At 38.0% G+C, this 18,948-nt stretch overlaps 2 protein-coding genes, 1 long non-coding RNA gene and 1 pseudogene across 6 annotated transcripts in view; 3 read left to right on the plus strand and 1 right to left on the minus strand.

Moving 5' to 3' along the window:
- Positions 1–679, plus strand: part of LOC143691250 (uncharacterized) — a 71,432-nt gene extending 70,753 nt beyond the window's left edge. The window contains exon 3 of the long non-coding RNA XR_013179422.1: positions 508–679. This is a non-coding gene — a long non-coding RNA (uncharacterized LOC143691250). The remainder of the gene's footprint in view (positions 1–507) is intronic.
- Positions 1–9,628, minus strand: part of ATP5F1C (ATP synthase F1 subunit gamma) — a 37,496-nt gene extending 27,868 nt beyond the window's left edge. For 3 of the 4 annotated variants that reach the window (XM_077169462.1, XM_077169461.1, XM_077169463.1), the window contains exon 1: positions 9,481–9,624. In XM_077169462.1, the coding sequence (XP_077025577.1) occupies positions 9,481–9,551 (71 nt within the window). In that variant the 5' untranslated portion in view covers positions 9,552–9,624. Of the gene's footprint in view, positions 1–9,480 lie in introns of all 4 variants that reach the window. The other variant, XM_077169464.1, reaches the window with a different exon arrangement.
- On the plus strand, positions 792–1,556 carry LOC143691246 (small ribosomal subunit protein eS7 pseudogene; annotated as a pseudogene).
- Positions 9,629–9,738: 110 nt separating the features above from the next.
- KIN (Kin17 DNA and RNA binding protein) overlaps positions 9,739–18,948 on the plus strand; it is a 77,128-nt gene continuing 67,918 nt past the window's right edge. Inside the window, exons 1-2 of the mRNA XM_077169460.1 lie at positions 9,739–9,926; positions 17,814–17,908. Coding sequence (XP_077025575.1) covers positions 9,813–9,926; positions 17,814–17,908 — 209 coding nt within the window. The 5' untranslated portion in view covers positions 9,739–9,812. The remainder of the gene's footprint in view (positions 9,927–17,813; positions 17,909–18,948) is intronic.

Here is an 18,948-nt window from a genome sequence, read left to right on the forward strand (position 1 = left end):
TTATCTGACAAAACAACTGCTCCATTAACAATATTTTCTCATAATGGCACTTGAAAAATAACAGCATTTTTGGGGATGATTTCTTTTTTCAGTATAACAACTTTTCACCCCAAGTACTCTACATTTACACACTATAAGAAACGATATTTTGATGTTATGGTTTTCAGTAAAGACACTCCAATTTAACTGACACGGTTTCTAGACAGAGAACACCATATGGAAAAAATCTGTGTTGAATGCCATATTTGGTTGAGCACGGAATGTTTGCATTTTCACGAGTATGCCAAGTCAGAGGCATAAAGAGGTAGCAACTTTTGTAATTCTTCCTGCTGTGCACATACCCTAACTTAACTTATTTTGAAGCGCTCATGTTTAGCCCTCATTATCTATTTATGCTACAACTTAATTTTTTTAAGTACAACTTGAATGAAGAACAACTATGAGCTGAATGAACTTTGTTTAGGGATATCTTACTTTACTGAATGTATGCTTTTTTTTGCAACTAAGATGAAGGTTATCAAATACAGTAGATGGAAAACCAAACAGATCATGGATTGCCACTGCCAGCTATGATGAGATAAAACACTGTGGGAAGAGCTAAAGAAGGCTGCGAAGGAGAGTCAGCAAGGCTGCTAGGTGAATGATCCATCATTAAAAGAAATTGCAAACAGTTTGAAAGATTTTTAAGGAGTGGACAATGCTGTCTAATATGAAAAGTAAGGGAGTAGAGATTTGATAAATTCTCTCACAAGATTTTGGACTCTTCCTAGCTGGTGCTCAAGAAAAAGGCCATGTATAGTTCAAGCACAAAGACTGTGAGGACCAATGGCAAAAAGCCAGATTAATTCGAGTCTGAGATTTCACAGGCTCTTCTTGAGCTGAAGCCAAAGAAATTGAAGTTGATAGTGGTCAGAAAGCTATTATAATCTTGGTTCCCAGTCTGCAACTGGTCTTTCCAGAAAATCCAAGTCCATCTAGTACATGAATTGGAGAAATGTGGGAAGCACATTGTGCTTATTGCTCAGAGAATTCTGCTTAAGCCAAACTGAAAGGCAGTAAAAAAACAAGCAGAAGTATCACAGGAGTGCTACTTTGACAGCTGTGCCTAATGCAATCCCTGAAGACCAGGTATTCCCAGGTGAAGTTATGGGCAGAAGAATCCGTGTAAAACTGGGTGGCAGCCAGGTAATAAAGGTTCACTTGGACAAAGCACAGCAGAACAATGTAGAACAAAAGGTTGAAATTTTTCTGGAGTATATAAGAAGCTCACTAGGAAGGATGTTAATTTTGAATTTCCAAGTTGCAACTGTAAGCCAAAATGCCTAAATGAAGTATCATTCTCAAAAAAAAAGGGGTGGGGAAGAAGTAACATCTGCTAACTCTTAAGAAAAAGACAATTATGAACTACATCCGATTCTCATATTAAATGCCTGTGTGAAAGTCGATCCCTGTCTCTCCCCCCAAAATGACTCCCTTACACCTTGCCTCCAACCACCACCCATGATCACATCTTCTTTCAACAAATACAATAAACCTTCATCACATTACATTTTATATACAAACTACATATATATATATATATACATACATGTTTAACTTTTTATATTGTATAACATATATACAAACCCAAAGAAAGAAAAAAGTAGTAATTTTCAAAGCATTCTTCAACAAGCAGTTACAGGGCAGATTCCACAGTTTGTTATGAGCTACCATACCCTCATCTTACATTTTTCCTTCTAACTGCTCCAGAATATAGGAAGCTAGAAGGAATATTTCTTTATCATCAAAAGAAACAACTTTCATGTGTCTGTGTGTGTGAAAAATAACATTTTCAAAAAAACCAATAAATTTCAAAGCACAGCACAGTAAATAGTTGTAGAACAGATTTCAGAGTTTGGTATGGGTTACAATCCCACAATTGTAGATGTTTACTTCTAGCTACTCTAAGATACTGGAGACTAAAAGAAGTATCAGTTTAATGATTCAGCAATCATTTCGTTTGCTAAACGCCTTCTCTGTATAACTCCACCATCACTTTTGATCGTTCTTTTTTTTTTCCCAACACCCTGCAGTAATGACATTCCTATGTTCTTCCTCATACAAAATCAGTTTTTTAAATTTGTACATTTAGTCACTGTTATTATACATTCTAGCATTCCTAAATTATACCATCTCAGTCTTTATCATCTATTTTTCTTTCTGATTTCATTTGTGCCCCCAGCCCTCCTCCCTCTATCATTCTCACATTCGGCTTCATTCAGTGTTTTAACATAATTGTATTATAGTTAGGTAGTATTGTCTATCTCACTCTTTAGGGGTATTTGGGCTATGGTCATTCTAACTTTTTCACATGGGAAGGGGCTGTCAATAATATGGGGTAGGGAGATGGAACTAGCTGATGTTCTGGAGAGGCTGGGCCCTCTGCATTTCAGGACTGATCTGGTCCAGGGACCCATCTGGAGGTTGTAGGTTTCTGGAAAGTTACTCTAGTGCATGGAACCTTTGTAGAATCTTATATATTGCCCTAGGTGTTCTTTAGGATTGGCTGGAATGTATTTGCTTGGGGTTTGGCAAGTTATAATAGTAGCAATGTCTAACTGAAGCTTGTGTAAGAGTGACCTCCATAGTAGCCTCTCGATTCTACGTAATCTGTCTCTGCCACTGATACTTTATTAGTTACACATCTTTCCCCCTTTTTGGTCAGGATGGAATTGTTGATCTTACGGTGCCTGGGCCAGATTAATCCCTGGGAGTCATTTCCCACGCTGCCAAAGAGACTTCAAGCACATAGTGGGGAGGGCAATGATTTCACTTGCAGAGTTGGGCTTAGAGTGAGACCACATCTAAGCAACAAAAGAGGTCCTCCAGAAGTAACTCTTAGGCCTACCTATAGGTAGGCAAAGCTTCTCTACTACCTACATAACCTACACAAGAGTAAGCCCCAAGATCAGGGGCTTGGCCCATTGATTTAGATGTCTCTAATGCCTGACACAATATCAGCGGATTTCTGATTAAACTGGTGAAGTTCAATAGTTCCATATTTTTTATCCCATCCCTTAAGGGACTTTGCTAGTACTTTTTGATTATCAGCTTAATATATTCTGGGATATATCCAGGCATTATATTAAACTATGAGGGATTCAAGGCCCTCATTCTTATTCTGGGCTCCCTATGTTTCAAGTGTTCAAATGAGCTATCCAGAGAAGTTATGCTACAGAAAATTTAGGTTCCAGACAAAATAAACCTCTTCCTTTGGTCTCAAAGAGTAGTTGAGGTTCTAAAATATAGACAATGTCTTCTTTACTCCTGTGTTCTGAACTATCTTAAGTCCAACCTGATCGGCTTCATTCTTATCTCTAAATACCAGGTTATAGATATACAAAACAGCCTCTCAAAATCCAAAAATAATAATTACCACTCTGGACTAAATATGTCTGCTATAAGAGCTTACACTCTTGGCCCCTGTTTTCTTATAAGCATTTTCTAAAGGAGACCATATAATAATTGTTCTTTTATTTCTGGCTTATTTTGCCTCACCAAATGCCCCACAGGTTCATTCACATCATTGCATGCCTCATGACTTCAATTCCTTTTTGTAGCAGCACAATATTTGATCATATGTATACACTATCATACACCAATCTACTTCTTTGTCAGTGCATCCTTCAGCCATCTGCATTCACTAAGCATCACATACAATGCCTAAAGCCCGCAGTCCATCAACACTCTCAATTTTAGATAATTTCATTGTTCCCAAAAGAAAGATAATCAATAAACACACCCTCACCCAATAGGAAATATAAACCAGCCCTTAACTCTTATCCCTCACCCTATTATTTACTCCTGCTGGTGCTGTGGTACTGCTGTTTCCCTGTTAAACATAGCCCATAGCAGGCAACAGCAGATTTCACCTGTACCCTGGATTTAAACACTCTGTACATGAATCTACTTTTGAAGTGGTTCTTGCAAGAACTTATTCATATTTCTAGTGTTAATCAGTGGGACACATAGGTCTATACAATCCTTTTAATCATGCTCACCTTCACTATATATATTTTTATAAACTCGTTTTCATTTTCCATTTGGAACCATATCAGCGATTCTTCCCATCCCAGGTTTTTGACAAATACTGGCTCATTTAATGTACCTTTTTTTTTTTTTGCATGGGCAGGCAGCAGGAATCAAACCCAGGTCTCTGGCATGGCAGGCGAGAATTCTGCCACTGAGTCACTGTCACACTGCCCTTGGCTTATCTAATGTAATGCTCATACTAAGCCTATGAAGTAGGTACTACTATTACCTCCATTTAACCAATGAGATGTGGTATAGACACAAAGGAATTGCCCAAGGTCACCTACCAGCTAAGTGACAGAGCCAGATTCAAATGCAGGCAGCCAGGTTTCAGAGTTCCTCTCTTACACTATTGCTAGCCCTGCTGTCTCACACTTTTAATATATCTGAATAAATATCTGCTCTCGTGGTCTCAGATGATAATCTTTTGCCTTTTCTCTCCTGAAATTCCGTCTCTCTTTCTTTTAGTGTATATGGTTCCATTTATGGCCACTGAGATCCTATTATTAAAAAATTCCCTTTTTTTGGGAAAGTGCAGTGTCCAGGAATTGTACCCGGGTCTCCCGCATGGAAGGTGAGAATTCTACCACTGAGCTACCTCTGCCCCTCCCCCAAAAAGTTCCATTTTAGAGAATTTTGAACACCAAGCAAATAGAAATCTATTTTCCCCAGATTCAAGGCCAACAACAGCAGGGACTCTTTTTCCTCAAATTTCTTATTTTGGTTTTCTTCAATGCTACGTTGCAATACTTATTCCAAAAAGAGATTTAATTTCTGAAAATATTTAGGGTACCTTGCTGATATCCTGAACAACTATTAAAATGATGTTACCAGGATTTTAATGAAGCCTAATGTTTAACTAATGTTACAAGCCCCTTTCTCCAAGTATAACAATATATTGCACTTAAAAAAAAAAACCTTTCAAATATCAAAACAGAAACAAGGAAATGCCTCTTTATGATCGTTTGAAGATTTTTTTCACCTTTCCAAAACAATTCTGTGGTGTGTGGAACACTGGATTTTTTTTTTTAAGAGGATGAAGTTAAATTTTATTTTATTTACACAGCATATGCCAAATGTGACAACAGAAACAATTGTGATAGGTCTAATTTACAAAAGAGAATATTTATACAAATAGTAAGAGTAATTATTCTAATCCATTTATTTTAAAACTATTTTGAGGCAGTTTACAGCAAAAACTTATGTATAGGAAGTGCAAAATCATTTTTCCAAAACGAACATAAAATTAAATTGTAAAACTTGAGTATTGGAAAAAGTAAATAGAAATGTCTATTAACTATTACTTAATTCTTTATCTGAAGAATCTTTGTTAAAAGATTGGCAAATAAATGTATATGTACAGATTTTAAGTTGAAAGACTATGTCAAAGGCATTTCTATGTGTATATACTTTTTCATAATTTCCAAACTTTCTGAAAATTTCAAATTAAGGCAGCCAATTAGATCCCAATTGTATAAGGACAACTATTATCTAGTCATAACAAATTATAACGGGGAAAATAGCATCGGTTAGGCATAAAACTTAGTTCTAAAAGGAAGTGGATTTACCATATAGCTAATAAAGTTTAAACTTCAAGGCCCTAAAATTGGATAGGGCTCCTCCAAAGTCCCATTATCTTATTTTGCATTCACAATTTGAGTTCTTTTTTCTTAAATAGGATTCCCCAAACTGTATAAACTTAAGGTACCACAAAATCGGGACTTACTCTTAGTTTCAAGTTTCCTGCTAGTCAGGGAAAAATGAAGTTGATTATACAATTTTCAATGGTACTAGTAAGTAAATTGCCAATTTATTAAGAATAGTAAACATTTTTTCCACTTGATATGCTCATAGAGAAATTCATTATTTATTATTAGATGATTTATGTAAGGGACACTGAATAACAAAATAAATTATAGACCCTTGGTGTGCTGGTTTGAATCTGTTATGTACCCAAGAAAAGCCTATGTTCTTTTAACCCAATCTTGTGGGGGCACACCCACTGTTGGGTGGGACCTTTTGATTAGGTTGTTTTCATGGAGATGTGCGACCCCACCCATGCAAGGTGGGTTTTAAACATTAGATGGCTTTAATTTCTAAATTTACAAGGCAATAGGGCGGTGCAATGGTGGCTCAGTGGCAGAATTCTCATGCCTGCCATGCGGGAGACCTGGGTTCGATTTCTGATGCCTGCTTATACAAAAAAATATAAATAATTAATTAATTAAATAAAAAAGCAATAATACCCAGAAGAGTTGAGGGCAGTGACACGAACAGACATCTACACACCAATGTTCACAGTAGCACTATTCACAATTGCCAAAAGATGGAAACATCCAGGTGCCCAAGAACAGGCAAGTGGTTAAACAAAATGTGGTATATACATGTGATAGAATATTATGCAGCATTTAGACAAAATGATGTCCTGACACATAGGACAATGTGCATAAACCTTGAGGACATAATGCTGAGTGAAATAAGTCAGATACAAAAGGACAGATACTGTATAATTCCGTTATTATGACTCTTATAAAGCCACCAGTGTTTTGGAGCAGCTAGAAGGAAAAATCTGAGTTGAGGTCATGGTAGTCCACGACAAACTCAGGGAACTGTTCTGTAGCTGCTTGTTGAAGTGTGCTTTGAAAATCATTGCTTTTTTTCTTTCTTTTCTTTGTATATATGTTATATTTTACAACTAAAAAACGGTTAAAAAAAAACCTTTAAGGCAGTTACAGTAATATTAGATAAAATACCTGAAATCAAAAATTTGAAAACAGTAATATAGCTCACAACTACAGTAATGCTGACATTTGTAGTAATTTTTTACTTGATATTTTGAGAACACAGTTTACATAGTCAATCAAATGGTATTTAAGATACTGTTTAATATTTAGAGTTCAAGTAACTCTGATATCTGTATTTACAGATTTTTTTCCTCTCTTGCTTTAATTTTAAATTGGTTTATGAAACATATTGTAAAAACAGGCTTTATGACGATTTTTTTTAACATGGGCAGGCACCAGGACTCGAACCCAGGTCTCCGGCATGACAGGTGAGAATTCTGCCACTGAGACACCGTTGCACCGCCCCCTCAGATTTATTTTTTAATATGCCTATGGATAAGCTAACTTAGATACCCATTTTAAGGGGTTAAGATTTCTATAAATTATGTTAATCGTAAAAAATATTTGTATCTCATATTTTCCTGAAATCAGGAAAATATTTAGCAACATAGAACATAGGTCATTACTATAGTAATGCAGGTATTTGTAAGAACTTTCTACTTGATATTTTGAAAACATTCACAATTTTGACAGCTCATCAAATGGTATCTAAGTTACTATTTAACACTTAGAATTTAAGAACTTTGCTATCTGAATATGTAGATTTTTCCTCGTTGCCTTAATTTTAAATTGGTTTATGAATGATGCGCAAACACAGGCTTTACAATGATTGTATCGATACTTTATCTAAATATGCCTATGGTTAAGGTAACTAAGATATTCATTGTTGGTGGTTCTAAGTGTATTGTTTTTCTTAAAAACAAAATTAACAACAATTAAAAAAGGCAAGAATAATAGGCAAAGAAAGGGTAAAAGAGGTGGGATACATGTGAAATGAAGACAGGCTATGCTTTACAAAGTGACACACCCAAGTCTGATGAATATTCATAACCTACACATATAACAATGTTCCAAAGGGATTACAGGAAGGACAATGACCTTTATTTGCTGACTGCAGTTCCAATTTAGGGCTCCAAACAGTAGCTGCCTCAGACCAAAAGCTCTTATTTAAATCAATCTTTTATTAAAAGATCTTAAAATTGCCTTACAGCTATTTTTAAAAGTCACTTCTAGAATTTTACATAAAATATTTGTCCTAGTTCCAGAAACTACATTTTTTAAAAAGATCAACATAGGTACTACTTAAAGTTCTAAAAATCTTGTGACATATGGAAAGCATTAATGCATAGCATGAGGGGAAGGAAGGCAAGAGCTGGTGTTTACTGAGCACCACTGGGCGCCAAGGATTGCCTTCTCAAGTCCCCTAAAGCTGGTAAGACCATGTCTATTTGGTCACATATTTTAGCACTTAACTGTACAGGGCAGCTATCCAAAAAATGTCTGCTGAGCAAAATAACAAACGGCAAAACCTGGAAACTCAACTAAGTGACTTCTTCATTCCGATGGATATTCGTTTTCAACATCAGAGGGAAAATCTGACATCCAAAACAAATCTACCAAAAATTTTATGTAGATATTTCACATCAGATTTAATTACCTCACCACCCCGAAAATCTTGTACATTGTTGCAAATTCTTGGCTTAATGAAAATCTATTTCAATTAATGCTTTTATATTCCCAGCACATAAATTAAGATACAAAAATCTAGTTTAGTATCTAGCAATTTAGAAATCCCCCACACTGTAGAACCAGGAAACAGCGAGGAGACAGCCTACAACTAAGAACCCCATTAGCCTAACATATGAAACTCTTACAGACTCTGTCAGGTTATTGCTATCTTCAAAACATTTCATTCTATTATATAATATCAGCCACAAATCAACTTTTATCTGCCTATTCCTAGACATTCTAATAAGCAATCTTTCCGGAAACCGATGGTTAACGCTCTTAAAACTCGTAGCACCCTCCACCTGCATGGCGATTAACACTTCAACTTCAAGTGCACCTATATCCTCCTCCCCAAGACCTTGGGAATGTCATGACCTTGCACAGTACCGTTTGAGCACGATGGTTTCAAGATGGTACTAGATAGAAGTCTTTCCTTCCCCCTCAAGAGACGGATCTTTAAGGTCCCTTCTGCATCAAAACTGCTAGCAGCCCCTGAGGCACCGGTTTTATTCACCTTCGTTTCTCCGGTGCCCAGTAAAGCGCCTTTTACATACATAGTAGGTGTTCCATACACGTTTCAGCCGAAGCCAACAGATCTTTAGAAGCATTTCAAACTGTGCCCAGCCCCGGCGGGTTCCAAAAGGCGTTAAGGACATAAGCACAACTTAACCTTTCCCTAGATTTTCTTCTTAGTCCAGCTGCCTGGCACTTCGTTGGCGCTCAGTGAGCACTTATGAGTTGAATGAATTCAAGACCGTCCTGAAATGAATTCAGACCAAGGTCCTAGGTAAACCCCTCCTCATGCCCCTCACCGAGCACTATGCAGCCTGGAGAGACGTGGCGTGACCTTGCTGGTCATCGACGTCTTTGGCCTCAGCGCACGCCCTCCCAGCTTTCAGGCATTTTCCTACAGCACCGGCTTCCCGGGGCCTCTGCGGGACCAGAAGGCCCAGTCCGGCCGCGCCACCACTGCCCACGCCACACGCCAAACGCCCCCACGCCCTTCTCCGTCCCACCCAACCAACCTCCTCCACCCCTTCAATTCTCCCGTTCCTACCGCAAGCCGCCATACCATTGCGGTTGCAGGGCCCAGGCTGAGACCCCACTGAGGGTTGCCCGACTGAACATGGTGGTAGCCGCCTTACTGAAGGTCGGTGCAGACGAAACCCACCGCGCGTGCGCGGAAGCTCGCCGCGGCGCACCGCCCACTCACCCATCCCTTCAGTCTCGCATCCTCCCGCCAAAGAGGGAAAAACCGCGAGCATTGGGGCCCACTTCGTTCCGTCACTCAGCTGCTTTCGGCATTTGTCCCGCCCACCTCCACAACGCAGTTCCGCTTCCGGCTGGGTGGGAACTGGCCTTTGAGAGGTTGTCGTTGCAGTCGCAGCGATGGGAAAGTCAGATTTTCTTACCCCCAAGGCCATCGCCAACAGGATCAAGTCCAAGGGTCTTCAGAAGCTGCGCTGGTATTGCCAGATGTGCCAGAAGCAGTGCCGGGACGAGGTGAGTGAGCCCAGGTGGCTCTGTTTGCCAGGTGCCCGCGCCCTGTCCTCTCTGAAGAGAGTCTCTCTAAGGTCCTGGGTTCCAATCCCAGACTCCGGGCCTTTAAGGTAGTCTCCTATACCTAATGATGAAGCCGATAGACGTTGCTTCTGGGGTCTGCACAGGACAAGCCAGCTAACCAGACTGAGTAGAACCACCCTTCCCTCCAGTCCGGGATCGCACCGGGAAATCAGTATTCTTTGACACCTAATACCTCCCCAGTTCGCCCCTAAAAGAAATGAAATAGAAAAAGGCTTTGCAGCTCTCGAAGAAATGATCTTACTCAAGCTGCCGTAAAATTGGGGTGTCAGTAGTGCAGTACTGGGCATTCCGGAAATAATAATTACCTCTGACTTCACATGTCTCTTAAGAGCAGCAAAATGGTTAAGATTCATACTTCTTTTCGGGATCAGGAGAAAAAGGAACACTGAGCTATTCCTTTTTTTTTTTTTTTTTTAACAAGCGTTTTTTGAGCGCCTACTACATGTCAGGCTCAGAATGATAATTGTGGTTAAGATTATGGACTCCAGACTATCGAAATTAGGAAACCTAGTTTCCTCTTACTAGCTGTGTGACCTTAGGCAGATTACTTTAGTTCTCTTTGCCTGTTTACTTACCTGTAAAGTGGGAATAATAATTATACCTACTTGTACTACTGTTGTGAATTTTAAATGAGTGAAATACGTGAAAGATAAGTGAAGTGGCTCAGGGAGGCTTTGGGCAGATCTTAAAAATCCTGTATGCCATGCTATGGAGTTTACATTTTTCCTCCTAATAAAACACATGATGGAGCCCAGTGGAGAATTGTGAACAGGTCAGTGATGTGATTATCTTTTCTTTGGAGTTTGGATTGAATAAAAGTGGAAGAACAGTAAGGAGGCAATTGGAGCAGTTTAAACTGGTGCTTCTGCAAGTGGAGGGTGAATAAAGTAAAATTCATAATAATGTAAAGTTAATACAGTTACTCTTTCATTTTTCTATATAAATCAGATGAAATTCTCACGCAGAAAAGTAGAGACTTGTTCTAGTTTGCAAGCCACCAGAATGCGATATACCAGAAACTGAATGACTTTTAAAAAGGGGAATTTATTAAGTTGCAAGTTTACAGTTCTAAGCCATGATGATGTCCAAATTAAGGCACCAACAAGGGGTTATCTTCACTCAAGAAAGGCCGATGAAGTTTGGGGTTTCTCTCTCAGTTGGGAGGGCACATGGCGACTTTTGCTAGCTTTCTCTTCTCAGCTTCTTGTTTCATGAAGCTCCCCAAGGACATTTTCCTTCTTCTTCTCTAAAGCTTTTTCGGAAATGGTTCCCTCTTAAAGGGCTCCAGTAAGCAACCGCACCTTGAATGGGTAGAGACACACATTAGATGAAACCATTTAATCAGCAGTTACACCCAGAATTGGGTGAGTCCTACCTCCATGGAAACAATAAAAAAAAAAAAATGCCACCCAGCAATATTGAATGAAGATTAAAGGACATGGCTTTTCTGCAGTACACAATAGATTCAAACTGGCATAAAACTCTTATAATGCATCTCTGCATATCAATTTATCTAGATTTAATGTTTTTAATGTTTTGCCTTTTTTTCTGAACTAATTACAAACATCAGGTATGCATCTCTAAATTATCAGGATATTCTACATAGCAATAACATATGTAGTCACACATGACAAATTAATATCATCTAATGTATGGTCCATATTGACATTACTGCAGTTGTCCCTGCAGTGTTTTTTAATGCTGTTTTTTTTCAAACCACGAGTCAGTCAGAAGCGGTAAATTGAATTTGGCTAGCAGACCTTTTTAATCCCTTCTAAATCTAGAATAGGGTCATTCCTTTGTCATTCCCGCTTTCTAGATCTGTTGAATTGTTTCCTTGTGGTTATCTTTTGCCTTCTTCTTTAACTCTTGAAGTTCCTATAAACTGGAAATTAGATCGAAAGGCTTGACAAGATTCAGGTAAAATATTTTTTGGAAGAATACCTCATAGGTGATACTGTGTATTTCATATTGCATCATATAGGGAAGCCCATAGTCTGGTAATACTAAGATTATTGAAGAAAGTGTCAGTCTATATAATTAGGTAATAAAGTAATGTTTCTCCCCTTATGAGAGCTGGTAAATAGTGGGATAATACTTGGAATCATATCAATATGTCTAATTTCTCATCAACTTCTAACTATGTGTTTTAGCATCCTTGCCTGAATCTGTTATTGCAGTAGGAGTTGCAAAGTGGTTATTTTTCTAATTCTATCATTCTTTTGAAAAAATGAGCTTTTTCTCACCAACTATTCAGTTATCCTCAAATGCTATCCTGAAATACAATTCTTATGGGGAAAAGCAGGATTACTTCTTTCCTTTAATTACCAGTTTCACCACTCTTGTGGTGGTTCTGGGTCTATTTGCTCTCAGATCTGTTCAGTGTCCTTCAGTGCCAAGGAGGGAGGCTTCAGAGAGGGGGAAGTTAACTCCCTACAAGTACCCTTTCCTGCCATCTATTCCCAATATTGTGGACAATTCAGGGGTAGGAAAGATGGGACCAGGGTATTTTTCCCTCCTCTCCTTCTCTCCCTTGGGTTTCTAGGATGTAATGACATTATTTTGTTTTCATTTTACTATACTGTTTTTTTCTTTGAGACAATACCAAGTTTCCTTTTAAGCTAAATTTAAGTAATAAGTGTGACTCTTACAAGTAGTCCACAGTGAATTTTAAATTGTGTAGGTGTTTGTTGAATGATTAAAGATTAAGAAACTGAGCAAGGAGTGAGTGCTAAAATCAGGACAGTGGCATTGAGACTGAGAAAAAGAGCTGGATGAGAGTTAATAAGAAAGCTGAATAGATTTAGTAATAAATTGAATATAGAGGTGAAGGGAAAGAAATCTAGGATGATGTCCTAGTCCTGGTTTGGGTGATTGGGTATGTGATAGTGCTGTTAAATGAACTAGGGAAAACAGGAGAAGAGGCATATTTTTCATTTATGTATTACTATTACCTGAAGAAGATACAGATTTAATATATTTAACATAAGGTTTATGTTTTCTGCAACAATGTATTTTGGATAAGGAGGTCATGCAGGGGAAAGTAAATGAAAACTTTTCCCTAAAGAATTCATTAATGGTACATGTTACTTTGTTGTATCCTCTTGAGGATCCTCAAGATCAATACTATGTGGTTATTTTTCTAATTCTATCACTCTTTTGTAAAAATGAGCTTTTTCTCATCAACTAGAACTATTCAGTTATCCTCAAATGCTATGTATCCTCATAGTACTCTGTGAAGTAGGTACTCAAAAAAGAATTTGTTAGTGCAATTAGTGCAAGCTAGGGTTTATAGTCAACAGTAACATTGTAGTATGCTCCCACTGAGCATAACACAGGGATTATGCCAAAACTAAATGTCAACAGGCAGGGAACATGGGAAAGGGGTATGGATTTTTGTGGAAGAAAAGAAAATGTCTTCAGATAGAGTATGGTGGTGAAGGCATGTCTATACATTTACATTGGATTGTATGATGTGTGAATAAAACTGTTTAAAAATGAACAGAGAAGGAGTGCAAGGATAGTTCAATGGTAGAATTCTCACCTGTTGGTGAGAGACCCAGGCTCAATTCCCAACCTGTGCACCTACCCCAAAACAAAACAAACAAACAAGCAAAAATTCAACAAATGGTGCTGCAATAACAGGATACTCACATGGAAAAAGAATGAAATGTGACCCCTGCCATACAGCATATATAAAAAGAAGAAGAACAGAGAGAAATGTGCTAGAGAAAATGTGGAGAAAGATGTACCTATTCACTGTTGGTAGGGAAACTGAGAGGTGCAGCCTCTTGGAGGGCAGTGTGGTGGTTCCATAGGAGCTTAGGGATGGGTTTGTCATATGATCCTGAAACCCCATTGTTCAGTATATATCTGGAGAAACTGAGTGTGGGGACACAAATGGACATTTGCACACTGGTGTTTATGGCAGCAGTGTTCCCTATCCACAATTAATGGAGATGGCCTAAGGGGAAACTATGGTTCATATGTACGGTGGACTAGTGAGCAGCCACGAGAAGAAATGAAGTTGTGAGGCATGCAACTAGTGAATGAACCTTAAGGACTGTATGTTGAATGAAATGTCAACAAATAGATAAATATTATCAAGCCTCAATCATATAGACTTACTATAATAAAGAACTTGGTGAACTAAAGTTGAGAGCATGGGTTATTAGTTTGGGCACTATTGTAAAGGGTCCTAGATTGTAAGCTCTTAGAGCAGTCACATATATCAAGAGGTGTAATTTAATTTTAAATTCTGAGATCCTGAGCTGTTTGTATATAATATGGTCATTCCCAGAAACTTTGGGTATTTGAGACTCAGAGTTAGAGCTGTGAAGTTATGAAAGTCAGCAGTACCCCATACAGGAACTGTTAAAAAGTTGAAAAATTGATCAGATTTTGCATAGAAATATGAATGAAGCTGATCTGGTAGAACTAAGGTATATCAGAATACAGGGTAAAGGATGATATCATCCATATTTTAGAACTTCAACTTCTGTGTGTAACTAAAGGGATAGATGTTTATATGGTGCAAAATTTATATTTTATTAGGTGCAAAATTTATATTTGACTGTACATTTCCTAATTTAACTTGTATGGGCAGTTTAGTTGAAGACCATAAGTACATGGAATCTTGAATAGGGTATGAGATTTTGTTGGTTTGTCCAGGTTAATGTGATGCCCCAATGTATCCCAGAGTAATTTGGACAGTGAATAAAAAAGTATTTGCAAGGTCCCCATGAGAGACTAGGGAGAAAAGAGTAAATATTCAACTTCCCCATTTGGAGAATTTCTGATATTCTTGCAAGCAATTCAACTTCCCCATTTGGAGAATTTCTGATATTCTTGCAAGCAGTGGGGACAGCCAGATCAATAGGCTGAGCCCTCAATCATGGGAGTTCGGCCCTGTGAAACTTCTTCCTGCAAAAGATAGGCTAAGCCTACTTAAAATTAAGCCTTAGAGTCACCCTCAGAGAACATCTTTTGTTGCTCATATGTGCCTCTCTCTCTAAGCCAGCTCAGCTGATGAACTCACTGCCCTCCCTCCTACGTGGAACATGACTCCGGTGGGTGTAAATCTCCCTGACAGTATGGGAGAGAAATCCCAGGATGAGCCAGGACCCAGCATCAAGGGATTGAGAAAGACTTCTTGACTCTGGTAGTTAGATTCAGTTGTCAGCTTGGCCAGGTGAAGGCACCTAGTTTTGTTGCTGCGAGCATGAGCCAATAGTACTTGAACCTCATCTGTTCCTGATTACATCTGCAGTCAGCTAGGAGGCGTGCCTGCTGCAATGAATGACGTTTGACTTAATTGGCTGGTGCTTAAATGAGAGAGCAAAACGTAGCACAGCCCAAGCAGCTCGGCATACCTCATCTCAGCACTGGCAGCTCTCAGCCCAGGCCTTTGGAGATGCAAAAGGGAATCACCCTGGGGAAAATTGTTGGAATCCAGAGGCTGGAGAGAAGGCCAGCAGAGATTACCCTCAGCCTTCCCACATAAGAAAGAACCTCAGAGGAAAGGCAGCTAACTTTCATCTGAGGTTCTTTCTTTGCTTCGTATATATGTTATAATATACAATTAAAAAGTTACCAAAAAGATTACTGAGGTCAAATATAAAAATAGAATAAAGTACACCATGTAGACAGGTAGAAACACTCTGGAGCTCCCTTTCATTTCCCCCCTCCATTCCTTCTTTACTGATCACACTGGGGATTGGTAAATCTGTTAAAGCAGAATAATGCAGATTCCCATACAACTGCCTCCTTTGATCCCACTGCCTTCTGTTTATCTGGTCAACTATTGTAAAATATCCATATTTCCCTTTTTGCCCATTGTATTAGTTAAGGTTCTCTAGAGAAACAGAATCAACGGGAACACTCGCAAATATAAAATTTATTTAAGTGTCTCACGTGACCGTGGGAATGCAGAGTCCAAAATTCAGAGGGCGGGCTGTGAAGCCGACGATTCCAGTGGAGGCTCTGGATGAACTCCACAGGAGAGGCTCACCAGCTGAAGCAGGAAGAAGAGCCTGTTTCTTCTGAATCCTCCTTAAAAGGCTTCCTGTGGGGCGGGCCGCGGTGGCTCAGCGGGCAAAGTGCTTGCCTGCTATGCCGGAGGACCTCGGTTCGATTCCCGGCCCCAGCCCATGTAACAAAAACGGAGAAACAGAATACAATAAAACAAGAAAATGTTTAAAAATGTTTCCCTTTCTTCCTTCCTTCCTTCCTTCTCTCTGTCTTTCCTTTAAAAAAAAAAAAAAAAAAAAGGCTTCCTGTGATTAGATTGAGCATGATTCATTACCAGAAGACACTCCCCTCAGCTGAGTACATACGGAATCAGCTGTGGATGCAGCTGACATGATCATGATCTAATTCTATGAAATGTCTTTGCAACAGACAGGCCAGCACTTACCCAACCAGGCTAACAGGTACCACCACTTGGCCAAGTTGACACATGAACCTGACCATGACATTGACCAAAAAGGGAAAGAGAGAAATGAGACGAAATAAAGTTTCCATGACTGAGAGATTTCAAACAGAGTTGAGAGGTTATCCTGGAGGTTGTTCTTATGCATTATATAGATATTCCTTTTTAGTTTATGGTATATTGGAGTGGGTAGAGGGAGGTATCTTTGAAACTGTTGAGCTGTATTCCATTAGCCTTAATTCTTGAAGACCGTTGTATAAAGATGAAAGGTTTATAATGTGACAGTGTGATGCTGTGTCTGATGCTCCTTTTATCCAGGGTATAGGCAGATGAGTGAAAATATATGGAAAATAAATAAATAAATAATGGGGGGGAGCAAAGGGTAAAAAAAAAAATAGAATTTGTTAAATTCAGTCATAAAATTAAATCAGTGTTCTGCTACCTTACCTAGTAATGCCTATTTCCTAAAGCAAAATGTTTCTCTTAGGATTATTTGTTGATTAGCAGGATTTCAAAGTTCAACTTCACAAAAAATTAAAAACTGATAAAGGTGATGTGATGGTTTGAAATGATGTATGTACCTTAGAAAAGCCATGTTTTAATTCTAATCCCATTTTGTAAAGGTAGCCGTTTCTTCTAATCCCTATTCAAGTAGAATGTTTGTAATTAGATCATCTCCCTGGAGATGTGATTTAATCAAGAATGGTTGTTAAACTGAATAAACTGGAGGCATGTCTCCACCCGTTTGGGTGGGTCTCGATTAGTTTCTGGAATCCTATAAAAAAGGAAACATTTTGGAGAAAGAGAGAGATTCAGAGAGAGCAGAGCAACATAACATAGCCACAAGAAGCAGAGTCCACCAGCTAGTGACCTTTGGAGATGAAGAAGGAAAATGCCTCCTGGGGGATCTTCATGAAACAGGAAGCCAGAAGAAGAAGCTAGCAGATGATGCCGTGTTCGCCATGTGCCCTTCCAGATGAGCGAGGAACTCTGACTGTGTTCACCATGTGCCCTTCCACTTGAGAGAGAAACCCTGAACTTCAGTGGCCTTCTGGAACCAAGGTATCTTTCCCTGGATGACTTAGATTGGACATTTCTATAGACTTGTTTTAATTGGGACATTTTCTCGGCCTTAGAACTGTAAACTAGCAATTTATTAAATTCCCCTTTTTAAAAGCCATTCTGTTTCTGGTGTATTGCATTCCAGCAGCTAGCAGACTAGAACAGATGGTTATAGCTAGAGAACAAAAGTGATTTGATTTTTTTTTCAATTTATCATCAGAGAGCAATTTCAGAGTTTAATTAAATCCTTCTGTTTAGAGTTCATAATGATGTCTTAATGAAATCAGAGTTTAACTCTTTTATGTTTTTCATAGAATGGCTTTAAGTGTCACTGTATGTCTGAATCTCATCAGAGACAACTGTTGCTGGCTTCAGAAAATCCTCAGCAGTTTATGGATTATTTTTCAGAGTAAGTAACTGAAAGACATCTTTATCTCGTAAGCTTTATTTCGTTGACATTTAATAGATGCTAATATTTTTGCATTGAAATTTCTGTTATTTCTTATATGAATATTAACATGATAGCTATATTCTCTTTTGCTATTTTTTTGTGTCTTTTTACACTTTATCATAATATGAAATTATTGGAAGAATGTTCTCAGTTTAGTCCTTCTTCAAGCATATTGAATTATCTTTCATTCTAGGACAAAAACAATTGTGGCTAAGAGCACAAGCTCTGGAATCAAATTGCCTGCTTCAAATCCAGTCTCCTCACTTATGAGCTGTGTGACTTTGAATGAGCAACTTAATTTTTCTGTACTTTGGTTTCATCATCTGTAAAATGGAACTAGAAATAGTACCTTCTTCCTTTTATTTTTCTTTCATGTGTTTTATATGAAGATTCAATGAATTAAAATTTTTAAAGTGCTGAGGTTTTATTATTTATTATTTAATCTTGTTTCCATGAATCTCTTTTTTTTCAAACTTCCAGGTAAGTGTTTCTCAAAGTTTTGGTTGTAGGACCCCTTTACATATTTAAAAATTATTGTTCGATTCCCAGACCATGCACCTTGAAAAAAAAAATTATTGTTGACTCCAAAGAACTTCTGTTTATATGGGTTATATCAAGCAATACTTAAAAGTTAGAAATTAAAACTGAGAATATTTGAAGTTTTTATTAACTTATTTACAAGTAGCAATACTAAACGTATTACATGTTAAAAAATAACTTTTTAATGAAAGTTGACTCTATTTTCCAAAAAAAAAAAAATCAGTGATAAGAATGATGTTGTTTTACCTTTTTTGCAAATCATTTTAGGATTTCACCTAATGAACAGTTGGATTTTTTTTTTAACTTTTTTTATTAATTAAAAAAATTAACAAACAAAACATTAAGAGATCATTCCATTCTACATATACAATCAGTAATTCTTAATGTCATCACATAGTTGCATATTCATTATTTCTTAGAAAATTTGCATCAATTTAGAAAAAGAAATAAAAAGGCAA

The sequence above is a fragment of the Tamandua tetradactyla genome, chromosome 7 (genome assembly GCF_023851605.1).
Source record: "Tamandua tetradactyla isolate mTamTet1 chromosome 7, mTamTet1.pri, whole genome shotgun sequence".
NCBI classification, from domain to species: domain Eukaryota; kingdom Metazoa; phylum Chordata; class Mammalia; order Pilosa; family Myrmecophagidae; genus Tamandua; species Tamandua tetradactyla.